Consider the following 22072-nt stretch of genomic DNA (forward strand, 5'->3'; position numbering starts at 1 on the left):
CAGTGATGGCCATGTGTTGGTTAGAAGGAGGACAGTTGAGTGCCTGCATTCAAACCTGTCTGCATGCTAGACCTACACCTAGAGTTATGGTCTGGGGACCGATTTCGCATGACAGCACTCTTGTGGTTATCCAACGCACCCTGATTGCAAATTTGTTCGCCAGGGTAATTCACCTTTTCTGCGCTCATCGACAGCGTTCCAGGGGAGTGTTTTCCAACTGGATAACGCTCGCCCACATATCACTATTGTAAACCAGTATGCTCTATAGAGTGTCGATTGTGCCCTGACCTGCTCGTATCAAAACATCTGTCTCTAATCGAGCACATATTGGATATCGTCGGACGACAACTCCAGCGTCATCCACAACCAGTGTTAACCAACGAGTGCAACAGGCATGGAAGTCCATCCCACAAACCGACATCCAGCACCTGTACAACACAATGTATGCACGTTTGCATGCTTGTATTCTATATTACACCGGTTATTAATGTAGCAGCATTTCACATTTGCAATACGTTATCTCGAGCTCACATTAACCTGTGGTCTTACAATGTTAGTCACTTAAATAAGCTGCCTAGACAAATATATTCCGAAATTTCACTATTCGACATTAATTATTTTTCAGTGTTGCGATTTCTTTCCGTCGGTGTTTTTCACCGTATTAGTTGTCAATGTTAATTATAATAAACACAGTATACCAGATCCTATCTAGGCCCAAGAGACGAACCCAAAATCCCATTTAGATTTGACGCTCGACAATGGTTAGTGCGAATCATTTACTGCAGAGAGATGCTGATACACGTATAGACATTGGCAAGCTACTCTTATGACACCCAGTGACGCAAAACAGGTTTTTCCAGGTACTCCTTGAGATACGCCTCCATGATATCGTATCACGCATGCAAATCTGTGCGTAATGTGCACTTGTTTTTGCCAACAGGAACATCACGGAAAGAAATCTGAGGCTCTCCTGTCGGCCGCTCTGTGTTCTGGCCTTGAGTTGTGACAGCTCCCAGACTCGGGATCAGCGACTGGAACGGCTGAAACGATGAACGTGCGACTACGATATGGCAGGGGAGGTTTGAGAAAATTGTGGCTTCTCGGAACTCGCGAATGGGCGATCCAGCCTTGACGTCTGCATCAGCGGGGTATGTGAAACACTATTCGAGATCACAAAGCCTAATTGGCTGCAGGCTGGCGTGCAAGGCCAGCGACGTTGCAGATATGTCCGCCGCAGATGCAGAGGGGAAACACCCCGTGTGCTCTTGGACAGCGTGACGGAGCACGCCGCGATCGCCCTATAAAAGGCCGCCTGCTGCCCGTGGTCAGACACAGTCCGCAACATGAGGTGCCTGACACAGATCGCTCTCGCAGCGACGCTCTGCGTCCTTCTCTTCTCCTGGACGGGTAAGGCCTCCTACTGTGACGTTTCTCGTAGGTATTCTTGCTAGCTGTAACACGACATCGGTCCGCACAAGCCTATAGACTAGCGTTTCGTAGCAAGCCGATCATGTCCATGCCTTTTTGCAAGACCGGTGTGTCCATGTTGCCAAAAAAGCAGAGAGAATATTTTTCGACAATCTTTCTCTTATTTTGGTCAACAGACACTATCAGTTTGTTCAAAGAACTAATTTTCCTGCCTCAAGGTTATATATACATCCGGCTGTTTTTTTTATTTCTGCCGAGTAGAATACGACATAATATGAGATTTTATAACGCATAATTCTAGGTAAACTGCAGAAAGTTTAATTGCTATTGTTCCTTCTTTACTACAAGTATGTTTCGGCTATAGCGCCATTCATAAGTAAACCTACTGATGATACAGCTGGTGAGTCTACTTACGTACAGTTGTGCATAAAGGACAGTTTACATATATACTTAAGTGTAGTTGGAATAGGCGGCCTATAGTATCAATGAGTAAAATTTCGACTGTGTATGTTGCCAGACAGTCACGTAAGTTCTATTTGCATACAATATTTTTCGTGAATTACTTTTGACCGCTGGAGTGACAGTTATTCTTGTTGATGCATTATGGTTACAGTGAAATATTTGCTAGTCAGTGATATTAGTTGTTCTCATTGATATTACAGTTTTGTTATGATTTCTGTCTACGATTAGATTCTTTTGTTTCCTGAGTGTTTTTTAATCCGTTCTCGTTTTCTAAAATGTCTATAATATTTTCTAGACAATTTTTACGTTTAAGATCGATTTGTTCATTAAGAATATCATTTGAATGACTTTTTTGTGCGAATGTATCTCTGGTTCTTCAAAGCTCTTCACAGTTGTCTTGAACTTGTAATGCATTTCCGATATGTTGTGCGTTGTGGTTTCGGTTTTTGAGGTGTAGGTAAAAAGTTTATTGATTGCTGTCGCAATTCACTGTATGTTCTCTGAAACTAACGCTAAAATGCCGTTCAGTCTGACCGATGTGGAATTCAGCGTAGTCGTTAGGCGAAATTCTGTAAAAGTCTGGGTTGGCAAAATCAGTGATTTCGGTTTTGCAGATGGAATTTTCATTTTTAGATTGTTGTTTATACGGAATTCGTGTTTTATGATTGTTTTATTTAAGATTTCGTTTGTTTTATTCGATATATGTTCCAAATATTAAACTAAGGAACCATAACAATATAATTACGAAAAAACAAAAATCTAAAAACGATATTTCGATCTGTAAAAACCAATATGCCTGATTTTGTCAACACAGGCATGTATAAAAATTTCGTGTAATGATTGCGCTGAATTCCATACTGCTGAGACTCAAAGAGCACACAAGAAATTACAACAGCCGTCAAACAAGCTTTTACCTACACTCAAAAACGGAAACCACGAAGCAGAACATATCGAAAATGCGTTATAAATGCTACACAAAATAACAATACGACACGCTATTAATAGATTGGAAGAATCAGAGGTATATACACACTCAAAAAAATCACCCAAACGATGTTCTTACTCAACAAGTTGATCTTACAGTCAAAAATTACGTAGAAAATCTTATTGAAATTTTGGAAAACGAGAACGGATGAGGAAACACATAAGAAACGAAAACAAAAAGTACTCATAGATACAAGTCATAAAAATACTCTAATATCAGTGACACACAACTAACATCATTGACTTGCAAAAATTAAACAGTAATTATTAAGTATCAACGAGAGTAAACTGTCATTCAAACAGTCAAATGTATTTCACGAAAGAATTTCTACACAGATACAGTTTACATGACAATCTAGCAACATATAGACAGTCGAAAGTTTACTCGCTGATGCAATAAGGGTGTCTATTCCTATCACACACACACACACACACACACACACACACACACACACACACACACATATATATATATATATATATACTGACCTTTACTACATATACAACTTTTATAAAGGTTAAGTTTACTCACCAACAATAACATCTACAGGTTCCCTTAAGAATGGCGCTATAGGTGAAACAAACTTGTTGTAAAGAGGGAACAATGCTAATAAATCTTTATTAGCAGCTTAGGCCTGCCTGTAATTATTGTTCGTGAATATCGAAACGAAATGCCGGGAAATTATAGTATGCAGAGGGACATGTAAATTTATTGTATAGTTAATCCCCTTAACCCTTGTGTTGTACGAGATACTGACGCAATTACTCGGTCTCTAATGCCAGGCTGTGTATTTATATCTAGCCTTTCGACTGTTTACTTGTTTCAGAAAATACGTTCATTTCCACTTGAGAACGCACACATATTTGAAATAGTATGGTTCCATTTACAAGGTTCGTAGCTGACCGTATATCTGGGTCGTTGAAAGTAGGGACAAGATAAAATATATTTTCTCCTATCTTCTTGCTGGATATAACGGCAGAGCTGGTATGAGAGCTCCATTTGGCGGTGATTACACTACGTAGCCGAGTCCAGACGCCTTGCCTTTCAGTTTTAGCACAATTATCGTATAACATTCACAAGCTTTACATCACTAACACGAACACGGAAGTATTTACATTTTATTCAATTGTATAAGGACATCCATATCTAATATTCTCATTAACATGTAATTAAAAAATGTAGGTCCCTTCCAACCGTACTATAAACACGAAATTTAGTACGTGTAATGTTATTCAACCATATTCTAAGACTCTGTAAAAGTTCTCCCGCTGGCCACCATATAGTATATTTGTGTGCAACTGCATACATGCAAACATTATTTGATCATATCCTAACTTTGCACTCGTCAATGGAGAAACGCAAAGGAAACTGTCCACACACTTCCATAAGCATCACACTGTCTCTTATCTTCCCTTAATGAACAATCCACATGATACACAATGGAGATAGTAAAATCAAAATTGATCTCGAATACTGCTTCTTTAAGCCTAGAAGATAGCACTTCGCGAAACGGCATCGTATACAAGGATCCTACCCTCATGCTGTTGGAACTAGCCATTTAAAAATGAACAACGTGGCTCAGGATTATTCCAGTCTCTTCGTTTAAACCAATATGGTGATCTCAAACAGTTCAGCAGTACTAAACAATCGGCCATAAGGCCATATTTCAAGCTATACCCTTTGCTACTGAGCTACTCCCTCTCAGTCCCCTTACAACAAATCTTTTTGTATTTCCCTTTCCTACAATTGATTTAATACATTGCACTCCATTCATTTTCGAAATGTTTCTTCTAGACATGGAATCTATGTATTTTATGTTCCATTCTTCCGTATTTGGGGCAAGGAGCAATTCATTGCAACCACAATGATGTTCTGTTTCATTTTGCATTTCTCTGGTATTTGTTATTTACTTTGTTTTATTTTTGGGAGACGTGCTTACGCTGACAATATTCGTGCCGTTCTTCTATTACATTTAGCCAGAACTTCTTCGTATTAAATCTTCACACTAGTTATGATACAACTATTGTAATATCACTGATGGTTAATATCGTATATAGTTATAACAGGAATGTTAAAAACAATATTAACTACTGAATGGTGGGCTCCATGTGGTTCCCAAGTCGTGAAACGATCGTAAACCATAAAATTACCAAATATGCAGAACCAGTCGCAAAATCATGTTTTATTCATTCACTTTTGCAAATCGAATAAATAAAACATGATTTTCCGTCTGTTTGCTGCATATTTGGTAATTTTAATATTAACTACAGTAGAGTGGACCAAACTTAGCATTTGTTTGTGAAAAGTGGAATAAAAGAAACAATTAACAGGTAGATTTAGGTCATGGGTCATGGTAGCAATGCCTGTGAGAGAAAATATGCCAAAATGGGAGAAACGGGATGAGGTCGTACATCATAAAAAAAGAAGAGAACAGAAAAGATATGACGAGATTGATGGGGAAACAAAAGGAGAGAGCAGGCTAACTCACAGAAGAAGTGAGTGTTTTGCTTTATTGTCCGACAGAGAGAAACGCCTACACATGTTGATTTTTGAAGGAAAAAGGACATGATGATTGAAAGAAGTGCTTCAGTTTTTTCTTATGTACAGCGGGGTGTAGAATTGTTGGTAGAAATACTCGAAGCTGAAACTTTCTTGTACAAAATGCTTTCATCTAAAATATGCGTGCTAAACATCGTATGAGTAATTATTTATACTTATCCAGATTAAAAGTGGTCCTATTATGCTTTCTTGAGGGATGGCGAATTTTAATTCATATTCTGTTGAGAACTAACCATTTCGTTATGTAGATGATAATTTTGTCAAAATTATATCCATCATTCATGTATTTGGATTCCAAGTTTAAGTATCAGAACCTGATTTACTTGATGCATGGTGAATTCTGTTTACTCAGGATTCACCATAAGATTTCAGGCCCTGGTTAAAAACAAGTAACTACCAATGTTACTACTTGTTTCCTTTTCTTGAGCTACTGTCCGCATAGAGCTTTGTCCCCACGGATTTAACATTTACTTTTTATCCCAACCTCACGTTTTCCGACAATAAGAGGGAAATTCGTGTGTCTTAAGGTGGGAGAGAAGATTAGCTTAATCAAAATATCCACGGGTGTACTGCCGGTCTACAGTGTCCAACGGGCACAATATTTCGGCGATCGTACATGTCGCCATCATCAGGTGAACTGACGGACTGAGCTCCTGTGAACGTGCCGGCACGGAGATCCGTACACTATGGCTGCTCAGGGGGAACTGTTCCCCCTGAGCAGCCATAGTGTACGGATCTCCGTGCCGGCACGTTCACAGGAGCTCAGTCCGTCAGTTCACCTGATGATGGCGACATGTACGATCGCCGAAATATTGTGCCCGTTGGACACTGTAGACCGGCAGTACACCCGTGGATATTTTGATTATCAAATACGCCGGGAGAAACTCAAGAATCACAAGATTAGTTTAGTTCTCCGTCGCCAATGACGTAATTAGAGATAGTGCCAAGTTCTAAGCACGGAAGAAAGGGAAAGACAATCGGTTCTATCCTTCTTAAATGAATCATCCCGCCTTTAACTTAATCGATTTAGGGAAACGACGAAAACCTTAACTCTGGATCGCTAAATGATGTTTGCAGCTCCAGTGCTTCCGAATACGAGTGTATTAGAACTGCGCCAACCAGCTGTTGTTGTGTATTGTGTTGCTGAGATAACGATGGGGAAACAGTCCGGAATTTGCATAGACGGGTACGAGGAACCGTAAAGAAATTGTATTCAGGTTTCCTTGCGTACCAAATGAACAGTCGTTAACACTACTCTCGTGCTCTTTACTGACAGAACTCACGTAGGCACCTCGCAAGCTAGTGCACAGCGTGTTTCTCAGTGCGTGCATCTACATCTACATCTACGTACATACTCCGCATGCCACCTATGGTGCGTGGCGGATAGTACCCTGCATCACTACTACTCATAATAACTTAGACTACTTGTTTGTGTCTTTGGTGTAAACAGCGAATAGCCTTCGTATCTGATGTGAAGGATGCAGTTGTTTTTCTTACTTAATTAAGATAAAAAAGTTACTTGAATTCAGAAGGTGTAACTTTGCACAGTAGTGGAATCAGATTAATGATATGGCATATCTCAGGTGTGTAAAGTTCAAAAGACTCCCGGAAATGTCATTAGTTGAGGCTTTCACAAGGCGTTATATAACGTAAAAGCATACACGATTGTTGCTTCATCTTGCTCTAAGTGTAACTCTAAATAGTGTAGTACATGTGGGAGAATATGTTGTATTATTTGTACCGTTTTGACAGGGACAATACAACGCAAAACATAAGGAGCTTTCTCAACAAATGAGTAAACAATATTTTCATGTAATCATAGTTTGGTTAACAGTGAGCTAAAGTATACGTGTGCTGCAGAGTGATTATAGGACTGAGTTCTTCCAAATACGAATTCTTCTTAATTTCTGCGCATAAGCACATTTATTACATTGTAAGTGGATTCTCACTTTTCATGCTTTCCTTAAATATTAACTGTTTAGCAATACATTTTATGAATGAATATTTATGTTTACGGATTTCTCACTAATAAGAACAAAATATTTAGGATACTTTTCCAAACCTCTTTGTTACTGAACATTTAATATTTTCAGACATAAAACTATAAGTGAACACTGATTATGACACAGATATGCCATATGGTAAAGAAATTACTAATAAAATGTGTTTCACAACTACAGTGGAACAAACAACACAGCCCATCAGAGCAAAACCGTTTCTGTTTCATTCAGTCACACAGCTACAGCCTCACAGCTGGCATCCAACGTTGAAATTAACCCCCTCACACTGTCAAACAACTAAATCATATCTCTATCGTTCAAAGAGAACTCATGGTTTTTCTTCTAAATCGCAAATAATATCCGTGCATGATAATGACTGCACGCTTTATTCCAGTAGAACGGATACCATCATTTCCCTCCAGATTGTTCCGATGGCCCTAACTAGGGCACTCAACTTGAATTTCTGTTTCCGAGAACTTATCATGGCATATTGTCTCATTATTGTAACTCCACTCATGTTTTTATTAAATTTTTGAAAGGCTAATGGAAACTGGTTGTGTTGCCCTGAAGCGATGATACAGAGAGTCTGAAGAGCACGAACTGATCACTGAAGTAATTAAAATTAGCATTCGCCGCTGCACCAGTCAGGCACTACTGCAATGTCATCACATTAAATGCAAGGTTGTACTTCTTAAAGAGATCTGTCAGTTTCCAGTGCCATGTGTTGGGTGATAACTGACCAAGACATTGCACGAGAGTCTCATGTAGCCCTTTCTTCAGTAATGTCGACGGTGCTTTTATATGTGACCAAGAAAGGAAACTGGAGACAAGGCGATTAAAAACAGTTCTACATCTCTGATTAAATGTATGGAGTCTAAGATAGATATTAATGTAGTATTTGTTCGTGATTGATATCTTTGTTCTGCCTAATATTTCGTATTCTGTTAATCTTCATTTTGTACTGTTATTCTAAAATAAGATATCTACGATGGTGACTGTAATATATCTTTCCATTGTACCATTCGTTAAAAGAAGATAGGACGAAAGTTTTGTATCTGTCATGCGCGGAGCTTTCGTGGGCGTTTCACTTTCCAGAGAATTAACATCCTGTAGAAATATAAGAATCATTACTGAACGGATACCCGCATCGGTCACTGACCCTACCGAATAACCGCTCGTGTTAAAGAGAAGCCTCCCGCACGGGGAGGCGCACTGGCCCCGGACTGAATCTGCTCGATGGATTAACGACAAAGTCGGTCTGTTGGGCAGCCTAGATGTTCTTCATCTACATTTACACTCCGCAAGCCTCCCTACGGTGTGTGGCGGAGGGCACTTTACGTGCCACTGTCATTACCTCCCTTTTCTGTTCCAGTCGCGTATGGTTCGCGGGAAGAACGACTGTCTGAAAGCCTCCGTGCGCGCTCGAATCTCTCTAATTTTACATTCGTGATCTCCTCGGGAGGTATAAGTAGGGGGAAGCAATATATTCGATACCTCATCCAGAAACGCACCCTCTCGAAACCTGGCGAGCAAGCTACACCGCGATGCAGAGCACCTCTCTTGCAGAGTCTGCCACTTGAGTTTGCTAAACATCTCTGTAACGGTATCACGGTTACCAAATAACAGTGTGACGAAACGCGCCGCTCTTCTTTGGATCTTCTCTATCTCCTCCGTCAATCCGATCTGGTACGGATCCCACACTGATGAGCAATACTCAAGTATAGGTCGAACGAGTGTTTTGTAAGCCACCTCCTTTGTTGATGGACTACATCTTAGGCGGTTTCCAGCTAGGTCAGGGCTTGTCAGGGTGTTTGCACCAGCGCATCGCGCAGTTCAGAATGCAGAAGGTGGCTTCGTTGTGTTGACGACACTGTAAACCCACACTCCTCGACTTTGCTCAATGACGCTGTCTCTTTCTTTCCTTATGCCTGCCTTCTCAACCTTCTCCAAAACTTCTCCACCGTTTTCTTCGTCATTGCCAAATGCTTTTGTGCGGTGGGTAGACAGCTTAGTTTGATGGGACAAGATAACCGGTGGAAAAAAGATTTCAATAATAATAATAATTTTAAATTTGTTTAGAACAGAAAATTATCTCTTCCATTTTCTCCTTTTTTTTTATTCGCAGTTACGCAACAAAGATCTGGAACAAGAGATCGTCTGATAGCAATTCTTACAGCATTTATTAAATTTCAATCAGAAATACTTGCACGCAATCTAGTTTTTGTATAAGACAAACAGAAAAATCCTTCCACATACACATGCGGAACCATACATAGAAATAATCCTCGCTGCTTGTCTGTGCATCTTTGGAAATTCTTCCTCTGACACATAATGATAGAATTCGAGAAAACATTTGGTGATGTAAATGAAATGCTTTTGGTGAACATCGGTTTGCAAATAGAATAATTCAAGACGTAAATTCGGAGGCACACTTTAAACTGTTATCGAAAAGGGCTTTAGAAACGCATTAACTACTGGTTGCAAGTTAGTAATTTCGTGTAACGGAAACAAAACCAAATCTTAATAAATGAAAGTAATGTATAAAGTTCCTTTGAAGTAATAAAAGGCGATATGTTTTAATAAACAAAGATTGTGGACTACTGTTTCTAATGTAATGTAGGCCTACATCTAACAAAATCGACTTTGTTCTGCTGTTAGTGATATAGGGTACGTTAACTGGAATGGCTCGCTAAACTCATTTTCAAAGGAATGTTAGCACCTGGACGTATTTTACAAATCGCGCTCCTTCCCGTAAAGATGCTGTCAAATAAAACCATTGTACCGTTTTGAATAAAACTGTTTTAAAAATCAGTGTGCATTATTAAAGATAAAAGTAGAATATCGCTTACCTAGCTCAGGAAATTGTTGCCGTTTTCGATGAGGTGGTGTTTCCTTGGAAAGCTTTGCTTTTTGCGGCCATATTGTTTATGAGGTTATATTGTTTTTGGAGTTTCTGAGACTAATCATTTAGGACAGCCACAATGTCTGCTAAGAATCCTAGTTCAGTGTCAGGCAAAAGTGACTTCGGAAGTCCTTTGTCCTCCAAAAACTGAGCCACGGCTTGGCGTAGTCGAATGATTCTGGGAATCACCTTTACTTTGGCCAATGAGCGTACCTCTGCATGGTAAAGGATATCTGAATACTTCTCTTCAAATGAAATCAAAAATTCTTTGAAATGACGACGAATGAGCCCATACGACGAATACAGTTCACGATAGACACAACTACATTCGTTACATCTAGAACACCGATAACTTTTGCGCAAATAGCCTCTTGGAGTGCAAAACAATGCACGGAAGGTAATTTCGGCGTTTTAAGCTTTTGCCAAAGTGGGCCTGTAAACCCGTTTATTTGACCACGCATTGTTGGCGCCACGTCTTTGGTTACGGAAAACAGCTTTTCGCAAGTGAGTACTCGTAAAACTTTTGTTGCAATTTTCTCGGAATTGCCAGCGTAGTGCATCTTACTATTGGCATATTGTGTTGTTTTAATGACCTATTGAAGGTGTACAAAGTTTGAAGTAAATACGTGATCCCAACGGTGTGGCCTCTCCCTGTAAGTTCCACCTCAGTTCCCTGATTTGCAAACACTTAGAGCATTTACTCTCACTTTCACATGAGTAACACTACCCGCAGTGAGTTGGGATACACATATTCCGTCCCAGGTGGTAATGGGGTGGCGAAAGGAGGTACAACCGGCAACCTCTTAAATTAACCACGCCAAATGGGTTCATAATCATGCCAATCCTTCGTCGAGGCAGGACAAAAGCACAAAAAGAAGATAACCTGCGGTAATCAAAGTAATGAAACAAAAATATGCATTAGTTAAGACATTTTTGGATACCAGTTTAATTTATTAAATCAAAATGAATCAACTTTTTATGCTTAATGACCTTTCATGAACATTAGCACTTTGGTTACTCTTTTGCTTAACGTATGTCTCGTGAAATGGAATAAATTTCCTCGGTCATCACACCAAGATGACGAAATACATTAAAGACGAGGAAATTGTCACCGTAATGTAAATAAACATATTCTGAGAGCCGTAAGGCTAGCAAAGAAAAGTAGTTTAATAAGGTCTTACGGGATGGGGTGACCACTCATCCGCTTGCGTATTTATGTGTGTGATTATCTTATGTATTTGCGCTCGCCAGCACCGTTAGTTTGAATGACTGAGTGACTGCGATTTGTCTATAGGGAAGATAAGGGAGACGTATTTGCTTTGCACGTGAGCAACTAATTGATAGTTGTTTAGCAGTGTACATACTGAAGGGAGTAAAAACGATAAAAGTCTGCTAACGGGGGAAACGAACAGTATTTAAACTCTTAAGTGAATTACAGCATTTGGTTCTTAACAGGTTAGAAACAGTCATCGTATCACAATATTTCCCTGCTGGCAAAAGAAACTGAGCCATATCGGTGTCTGACTTCCTCAATAGGACCCTCATACTGTGAACAGCATCTCCCTTTCTCGCAGCTCCTAGGACCATAGTCGTTAGTTCAATACTCCTCCAATCTATGTAACATGTGACAACCGCTGCATGTCTTCTAGATGCTGCACCGACGCCAGACGCCAATGAAGAAGCGGTCAAGATTCACGAAGACAAGGTGCCCTCTGAAGAAGTCCCAGCTGCTCCTCAGCCTGCCGAAGGTAAGCTGAAAAGCTAACTACACTCCTGGAAATCGAAAAAAGAACACATTGACACCGGTGTGTCAGACCCACCATACTTGCTCCGGACACTGCGAGAGGGCTGTACAAGCAATGATCACACGCACGGCACAGCGGACACACCAGGAACCGCGGTGTTGGCCGTCGAATGGCGCTAGCTGCGCAGCATTTGTGCACCGCCGCCGTCAGTGTCAGCCAGTTTGCCGTGGCATACGGAGCTCCATCGCAGTCTTTAACACTGGTAGCATGCCGCGACAGCGTGGACGTGAACCGTATGTGCAGTTGACGGACTTTGAGCGAGGGCGTATAGTGGGCATGCGGGAGGCCGGGTGGACGTACCGCCGAATTGCTCAACACGTGGGGGTGAGGTCTCCACAGTACATCGATGTTGTCGCCAGTGGTCGGCGGAAGGTGCACGTGCCCGTCGACCTGGGACCGGACCGCAGCGACGCACGGATGCACGCCAAGACCGTAGGATCCTACGCAGTGCCGTAGGGGACCGCACCGCCACTTCCCAGCAAATTAGGGACACTGTTGCTCCTGGGGTATCGGCGAGGACCATTCGCAACCGTCTCCATGAAGCTGGGCTACGGTCCCGCACACCGTTAGGCCGTCTTCCGCTCACGCCCCAACATCGTGCAGCCCGCCTCCAGTGGTGTCGCGACAGGCGTGAATGGAGGGACGAATGGAGACGTGTCGTCTTCAGCGATGAGAGTCGCTTCTGCCTTGGTGCCAATGATGGTCGTATGCGTGTTTGGCGCCGTGCAGGTGAGCGCCACAATCAGGACTGCATACGACCGAGGCACACAGGGCCAACACCCGGCATCATGGTGTGGGGAGCGATCTCCTACACTGGCCGTACACCACTGGTGATCGTCGAGGGGACACTGAATAGTGCACGGTACATCTAAACCGTCATCGAACCCATCGTTCTACCATTCCTAGACCGGCAAGGGAACTTGCTGTTCCAACAGGACAATGCACGTCCGCATGTATCCCGTGCCACCCAACGTGCTCTAGAAGGTGTAAGTCAACTACCCTGGCCAGCAAGATCTCCGGATCTGTCCCCCATTGAGCATGTTTGGGACTGGATGAAGCGTCGTCTCACGCGGTCTGCACGTCCAGCACGAACGCTGGTCCAACTGAGGCGCCAGGTGGAAATGGCATGGCAAGCCGTTCCACAGGACTACATCCAGCATCTCTACGATCGTCTCCATGGGAGAATAGCAGCCTGCATTGCTGCGAAAGGTGGATATACACTGTACTAGTGCCGACATTGTGCATGCTCTGTTGCCTGTGTCTATGTGCCTGTGGTTCTGTCAGTGTGATCATGTGATGTATCTGACCCCAGGAATGTGTCAATAAAGTTTCCCCTTCCTGGGACAATGAATTCACGGTGTTCTTATTTCAATTTCCAGGAGTGTATTTTACACAATATCATCCTCTGCCCTTTTCATTGCTGTCATTACTTCATGGGAGAAAAATACATTAAAGTTACTGTATAAGCTAGCCAAAATTTCGTCTCGTAAATTTCTATAAATCTCCCTAATTCCTCTTAGATAAATCTTGTTTCAACGTAACAGCACAATAAACCGACTGTAGCAATATTTTCTGGATATACGCTGACGGAAAAGAAAACCGCTACACCAAGGAGTTATGCCACATAAACGAAATTTAGTAGGCATGTTTCTTCATCTCAAAGATGATGTCTGTTCAAAGTTCCCCCCTTACTGCGAATGCTGTAACCGCCGTAATCGTTAATTACCTTTGAGATTGGACGTAATGAGTTGATATTAGTCAAGAATGCCTTTCAGGTGACAAAGAACGTCATTACCAATATCTCACTGAGTTCGAACTAGGTCGTGTAATAGAGCGACGAGAAGCCAGATGCTCCTCTTTTCATGTTGTGGAACGACTTGGCAGAAATCTAGCAACTGTACATGATTGTTGGCACCATGGTCAAGACAATGTTTGGTCGTAAAAAGACCGGTCAGCAGACGGCCATGTAGCGCTACTGAGAGGGAAGACCACCGGGTTCGGCATATGGCTCTGGCGCTTCGTACTGCCTCTGCAGCAGCCATCTGAACACCAGGTGACACCACAGAGACACAAATAACAGTTAAAAATTGGTTACTTCAACGACCGTTCCGAGTCAGACGCCCTTAGCGTTATTCCACTGACCCCAAACCATCGCCAGATCTCATTGGAGGGCAGTGTGGAGATCTATGTGTTTTCTGGTGAAATTCGCTTCTGCCTCGGTGACAATGATGATCATGCGCTGGTTAGGAGGAGGTCAGCTGGCCTGCAACCAGCCCGTCTGCTTGCTAGACACACTGGACCTACACCTGGAGATACGGCCTGGCGTGCGATTTCGTATGACAGCAAGTGCTCTCTGTGGTTATCTCACTCACCCTGACTGCAAATTTGTACGTCAGTCTGGTGATACGACCTGTTTTTTTGCCATTCAACATCAGCTTTCCGGTGTGTTTTCCAACAGGATAACGCTCGCCCACATCACCCTGTTCTAACCCAATATGCTCTACAGGGTGTTCACATGATGGCTTGGCCTCATCGAACACCAGACGTGTCTCCAATCAAGCTCGTACGGTACGTCAACGGACGGCAACTCCATCGTCAACCACAAACAGCATTAACCGTCATTGTATTGATCGACTAAGTGTAATAGCTGTGGCACTCCATTCCTCAACTGACATCCGGAACCTGCATGTTTGCATGCTTGTATTCAACATTCTGGTGTTTAAAAAAGTTATTAATGTACCAGCAGTTCACATTTGCAGTGGCTTGCCTCGCGCATACGTTAAATTGTGATCTAGGAATGTTAACCATTTCAATACGTTACTTAAACGAATGTATTCAAAAAATTTCACTACTCTATATTACATTGATGCTGCGATTTTTTTTCCGTCAGCGTTTGCTGTGGAGTGGTTGAAACTAGGCAACGAATTTTTCTCAAAATGATTAACAGAACGACATATTACTAACTTGTAGTTGGATTTCTTTAGTTTCTTTGATTAATGGGACGTGGTTATGGCTAAGCAAGTGAAATACTGCTCTTCAGTAGTTCTTAACTTGTATTTTACGAGAGTTTCTTCCTGGCAGTTAAGTCATATTGTAAACAACGAAATACCTATGGTAACTAAAGCACGGGAAACGCGAAATCTCACGTAGAAAATAATTTATTTCAGTAGCAAATTCTGAGGCAAAACCTTACAATGGAAACGAATTTTGTTTGTTGCTAAAGGGGATAATAATAATTGTAGTCCGGCCGTCTGCTATTGGCCATATAACGTGCTGTTGCTTTGTGAGCAGCCATAAATTTCTGACGAAATTTCCTACTGGCTTCATTGTTGCAGAGTAACATTCCCCGCATTTTCCATATAAATATCTTCAAGATTCTTCTGTTCACAAACCTTTATTTTTCCTCATCAGGAACATGGCGTCCCTTCGGCTGTCGCAATAATTGCATTTTTTTTTTTTTTTACAATTCTTCTCTGTCACTGATAGCGCAAATCAAGGGTTTTTGACGTTGTGACCTAGTCTTCATTTCTTTTTCAGTGCACTGTACTGACATGGTAAAATCAGACTGCACTATAAAAAGATTTTGTAAATAAGCGGTCTCAGATATAGCACTTTGACTATCGCTCTTTCCCGTCATTTAATGTATCAGTCAAATGATCAGCTCGTTACTCTTTTCAGTTTCAGGAATTTAAATCGACAGATGATGTTTTCAGTGTTGTAACAAAATTCGGGCTCGTGAACAGAAGCCTTCTAGAATCAACAACACTTAACACTGCCTTAGTATTAACTTCGTTCTCGGGGGCTGAAAAAAAGATAGACGCCCATTGAGAATATTTCCCTTTTGCTAAAAGTTGATGTGTACACACACCAAACATGATGCAGGACGAATCTGCAGTTATCAGAGGAGAATGGGTGGCAGATTAAAACTGTGTCCCCAACCGAGACTTGAACTCGGGACCGTTGCCTTTTATGGACAAGTGCTCTTACGACTGAGCTGTTCAAGGGAGATTCCCTATGCGTTCTCAGTACTGCCGCAGTACCTCACCTCGTACCTACCAAACTTCACACAAGTTCTCCTACATACGTTGCGGGGCTAGCATTCCTGGAAGAAAGGATTTTGTGGAGACACGGCTTTTAACCCGGAGAATTGTTTACAGAATGAATTTTCGCTATGAACGTACGTAAAAGTACAACACAAGAATACATTTGCTAATCAATTTGAAATACACACATTTCACGTGTGGAATTAATAAAAGTAGATAATAAAACATTAAATAAATAACAATTAAAGCAAAGGTAATTTATGAAAACCATTAACACTGTTAAATTGATACATATTAGTTACAAGGAACGAAAATCTCCGTCACACGACTCGTAAAGACTACAGTCAGGTTAGGAGATGAACCATAGCGACATCCGTTAATCGGTCTGAGGAATTCAACAAGATCTCCTCACTCTTCATGTCTTAGAAGGCAACATTCCTAAAGGTTAAGTTAGTTACACAAATAGACTGACCATAAGTCAGTGTGCGGTAAGAGAAAAATACTCTCGGATGAGGGATATGGACCAACAGGTAGCGGCTCTCGTTTACCACGTTACATATAGCTTTAGGCTGACCGTTAACCTCGATATGGAGCCCATGCGACACAGAACTGAACACCAATGTCAAGACCAACTACACTCGACAAAGCTCACAGAAACAGAATACAATAGAGGATACAACGCCATGATTATGAAACAAGTACAACAACACTCCGCCATGTTTTATTCAGTCAAGACAAAAGACCAAGGCCCTAGGAAAGTGGTAGATGATGTGTAAAGTGATGATGACAATATACAGCTGTTAATAATTAACAACCATAGCGTGGAAATAAGTTAGTGCTGATTATAATGGACAAACATTTGGTGTACCTCGTCTCTCAGCACTTTTAGAATCCTGCAGTACTACAGCCCCACACAAGCAACCTAGCGAAATTCAGAGGAGAGGACACAGTATGAACATTCAGCTAAGTATATCCTTTTCTACACGAAAAACATTCAACACGAAAAAAGAATACGTAGTGGAGAGAGAACCGCTTTAGACACAGTTAAGTTTTATTTGGATCGTAAGTACGTTGTGGTTAACATTCATTTGAACGTGAATTGGAGAAAAAATTTGAATGGCACAAAAGTCAAACTCGAAACCACCGAATCTGAATGCCCGGTATTCTGTACAGAATTACCACCGAAACTTTTTCTCTCTGGATTAGTTTTTTTTTCATTTACTAATTATGTAGAATCTAATTTTGTCAAAACGATTTCCCTCACACATTGGGATTCCAAGTCTAAGTATCATTGTCTAATTCACTCTTTGCACGTTTCAGTATAGGTATATTGGTTTCTGCTTAAAACATTAGATCGTGCTTAAAAATGACTACCTAACCGTTTACAAACTGTTTCAAGAAATTCATAAATGTTACTGTAGGCGAAACATCGTTCCATGAATGGTAGAAAACCTAGGATATGGGCAAGGACTTATTTCAATAGTAAATTGCATAACTCTAATCGAGAACGAACGTTACAAACTGAACAATGTACTATAACCTCCAAAACAGTTAACGGAAATACTAAATAAAAGACACAAATGCACAAATTTCGGATTTCTGTCTGGAGCAAATAGATAGTATTGGCTCAGTAATAAGTTAAACGTAGTTCCAGTCCAGTATTTTCGGCCAAGGTTTTCGGGAGATCCCCCTCGTCTGTAAGGCAGTTGCTAGAACTGGAAATTCCTTCTCATTTATTCGCAATTGGGGACACACGCTCTCTGTCTAAGAACTAGTCCGGTTTAGATTTGTGATGAGATGGGGCTTTATAGCTGTTAAATGAATGGGAAACTCCATTGTATGTGATCATTAGCTCTTTATTTTTATGCCCTCTGCTACCGGTTTGGATCAGCAGACCATTATGAAGCCGAAGTTTTGCAAAGTTTCGGCTTGATAATGGTCTACTGGTCGAAAACGGTAGCACTGAACATAGAAAAAATAATAAACAGTTGATGGTCATCTACAATGAAGTTTCACAAAACTAGTCCGTTGTTTGGCTGAAAAGGAACTGCACCATAAAATGGAGCTGATTTCAAAGAGTGAACTCTTCCACGTTAGTGTAGAGAATATGTGTACAGTCCGATGTAGTAACACTAGGTATGCTGTCTCTTTAGTCCAATGTTCTGATAGTATGCCTCCCCACAACAAAGGTTATTTTCCTGGGAATGACTATGACAGAATAGTCAATCATACATACAAATTTATGCCGAGAAATGCAATATTATGCCTCGGTGGCGGTATGGATTATTGTGAAATAATCCCAAACGTTTCAGATTTGCTTCATAGCCGATCTTGGACTTTTTTGTCACGCCAGCGCGTTGTGTATGGGAAGAACGTCATGTAAAGCGCTTCGCATTACTCATGTAACCATTCCTCTGATAGTTCGATGAGTTCAGTTCACTGGTAAGATGACGGTAGAGTCACGAGGACCAAGGCAAAACACACAATATAATGTTACAAGTAACTTTCTGCTGGAATTTAGCATTTACGTATAGAGCACAGCTGTAAGTGCTTAGTAAGAGGCGGTAATGACGTCAGTGTTGCCCCGCAGGTGAAGCAGCAGCACGTGTGAAGCGCGGAGGCGGCGGCGGCTGCAACACGTGCGGAGGCGGCGGTGGCGGCCACGGAGGCGGCGGCGGTCGCGGCGGCGGCAGCGGCAGCTTCTCCAAAAGCAGCTCCCAGGCCTCCAGTTCCAGCTCCAGCGGCAGCTTTGGGGGCGGCGGCGGCGGCGGCAAGTAGTGAGTATCAGCCGCCTGAATTCCTTCACCCAACACCACGGCACAGCCGATATGGACGTATCAAACAAAATCCACTCACATATATTTACCGCGAAGTTTATTCAGACGGGTTTTATCTGTTCTCCACAGAAATTTCTCTGACTCCTGTAGAAGGGCAGTTATTCATGCATTCACATATAGTAGTGGAGATCAGTATAAAGGCATGGATATTTGTAGAAAAATTAGCATTGTCGGTTGAAATAACTGAATACAGTGTATATGGAGTAGTATGAAATCATGTATACTAACAAATGCAGTCAAATGGTATCGAATTTGATGTCAGTAGTGCAGTGTATAACAAGATATCAACGATTCAAGTGGTAGAGGGTGGAAGTCAGTGTAAAGGCAGTCGGCACTGTGCGGTGCTAGTGTGTGTGTGTGTGTGTGTGTGTGTTTCCTACAGATAGGAGACAGACATCATTAGTGACAGGGCGTGCTGTGTACCGAAACCACGAGTGTGACATTGTGATCATGTGATGAAAGCGCAAAAATCGGTGCTTAAGTGGATACGGGACTTTCTAATCGCCATGACGTTGAACCGTTCAAGTACAGTGATTTATAATTTCGCTAGATTCGGTGCACGATATGGACAGAATGGAAAATATGGGCAAAGTAAAAAATTATCTCAGGCAACGAGACTGCTACGTTTGTGCAGGTAAAAATGAGCAGAAGTTTTGGTGGTGGAAGCGTTATGATTTGGGCAGCACTTTACACTAAGGGTAAATCACGCATTGCTTGGACGAACACTAGAATCAACTCTAATATGTACGACGAGACAGAAAGGATTAGAATGTATGAGGACCTACCGGACGAAAATCTAATGTTTCAACGAGATTATGCATCCGTGCAGGTTTCTGCACAGCAAAAAAGTGGTTTGAATATGATAATATCGACGTCTTTAACTGTCCTGCACGTAGCCTGGGTTTCAACCCCGTGTTAAACGTTTGGGAAATACTTACAAAGCGTGTTTATCGCAATATAAGGCAATTTGAGGCCATGTGTGAGCTGAGTAGAGTGGGCGACAGTTTCACTGCAAGAACTACAAAGCTTAACAAATTAGGCAGAACGGGGGTTGGATGAAGTACTAACAATGCAATAACACAACAGGACAGTGAGTGACTTTATACAAATTTCCATCGAGGAAATACAAATGCATTACTTTATAACTCGTATTATGAAAGAAACTGTGTAATTCCGTCACGATTGTTTATTTATTATATATATCTACTTCCTTCATAGTAAATTCTGTATCTGTATGCCTCAGACATTGTATATCACTTCCATAGGAACCTGCCTTTATTCTGATTTCCACTATTGTAACCTACTTATAAGTTAATGCCACTGAGGAGCCATCAAAGCTTAACGTAACATATTCAAGAACAGTGGTGATTGGTGCAAGCAGGCTCTCATTTTAAATATATTCACATTCAAGTATCAGTCACGTTCCGGTTTCTCATGACTAGTAGCAGTTTGGGTATTTGGTGTTCTGCGTGTGAGGTGACTTGGGACTGATCACGGTATATATATGGTGCAGACGGGCTACCAACGATAACCGTAACTATCGAAACCAGTAGTATTAGTTGCAATAATAAAACGCGATTGTGACTGATAAATTAGTGTGAATGGACATAGTATCTGAAAATTGCTGAAGCTCTGATCATTTGATAAGAAATATAAATCATTCATTCTGTGTTTGTGTATTTACATATTTGTTTTATACAGCTTTGTAGAGGTAAGGCTTGATAGCAATACACTCAAATCTGACGTTTTCTCCTTTCATCGATGTTGATTGGATAAGGCTTACAAAGTAGTTTGCTGTGCTAAAATGCTAAATTTCTGCAACTACCACGCAAATTAAATTATAATCCTAAACATGTGATATTAAAGTAAGCAGAAAAACAGTAAGCGATATTTATTATAGATACATTGAGATCAGTATGCGTAAAACAGTGCAATATTTAATATTCAGAATATTATAATACAAAAGCTTCCGGCTTATAAATTTCTGTTTGATGTGCGGACTCACGGTAGCGGTTGAAAATTCAGTCACGCACTTTCATTGCTCCTACAGTAGTACACCATCTTATAAGCATAATAAATGATTCAATCACACTATGTTCTCGAAGCTGCACTGTGGGAATTATTCACAAAAAAAATGAATTAAAAAGTAAAGTAATCTAACCCCTTAAAATTTGGTAGTGAAATGAAAAAATTCGTCTACATTCTACACAAATGGATTTATCTGACGGTACAAATGTCGAACAATTTTTGTAATATATGTTCCCTCTCTTTGTTTCAGTGGTCACGGAAAATGAGAAGACCAGACGTGATCGTTAGCCTGTGCTACTTATTAGTGACATTGTAACGTGTATGAAATAAACTGCTTACTTACACTTAAAGAGTCTATCAATATTCATCACTCTACCCTGACACTGGAACCTAGTAAAAACTTACTCTCGCTAAAGACACATATTTTAACCAACCTTAACAAGATTGCATTCTGAGTGGTGAAACAGTGTGGATGCAACGGGTTCAATGTTGCGAAACTTTACGAAAACTATTCATGTACGCCATTCAATAAGATAATTAATTGTCGATATATGACCGATAAGGAGATGAGGGTGGTGGAATGAACCTCTAAGCAGTGCGACATGGAGTGAGGGCAAGTAAAGCCATTGACGGTGATCACTCCGTTGGATGGGTCCCTTTGCTGCTATTCGAAACGAGTGGGCTACGTGCTGGTACCGTATTTCACTCTCGGCCTTCCGATAACCAATGAGAGCACAAACACCATACTGCACTGTGCATGTACTTCTCATAGTCTTCGAGACATCATAGATACACACTTGAAACATGTCATGACGTGTCAGAGATAGGCAACACTAATAATTCGTAAATATTCCAGATATTAAAGCAATGTTTTTGACAATTGATAGTACTCACGGGTACTAATATATTTCACCTTTATTAATAATCGATTTTTTTCACTCAGAGATATATTAAGTGGATTATGGTTTATTTTAACGCAGATTTTGACTTTTTGTAAAGGAACTGAGTACCTCTTAAAGGATG

At 41.1% G+C, this 22072-nt stretch overlaps 1 protein-coding gene across 1 annotated transcript; it reads left to right on the forward strand.

Annotated features, from left to right (window-relative positions):
* The first annotated feature begins 1248 nt into the window (after positions 1-1248).
* LOC126245182 (uncharacterized) lies at positions 1249-21399 on the forward strand. The gene is made up of 4 exons (XM_049948295.1): positions 1249-1407; positions 11986-12084; positions 18775-18961; positions 21300-21399. The coding sequence occupies exons 1-4, from the start codon at positions 1344-1346 to the stop codon at positions 21313-21315; spliced, it is 366 nt and encodes a 121-aa protein (XP_049804252.1). The 5' UTR covers positions 1249-1343; the 3' UTR covers positions 21316-21399.
* The last annotated feature ends 673 nt before the right edge of the window (positions 21400-22072 follow it).

Source organism: Schistocerca nitens, chromosome 1 (genome assembly GCF_023898315.1).
Source record: "Schistocerca nitens isolate TAMUIC-IGC-003100 chromosome 1, iqSchNite1.1, whole genome shotgun sequence".
Classification (NCBI taxonomy): domain Eukaryota; kingdom Metazoa; phylum Arthropoda; class Insecta; order Orthoptera; family Acrididae; genus Schistocerca; species Schistocerca nitens.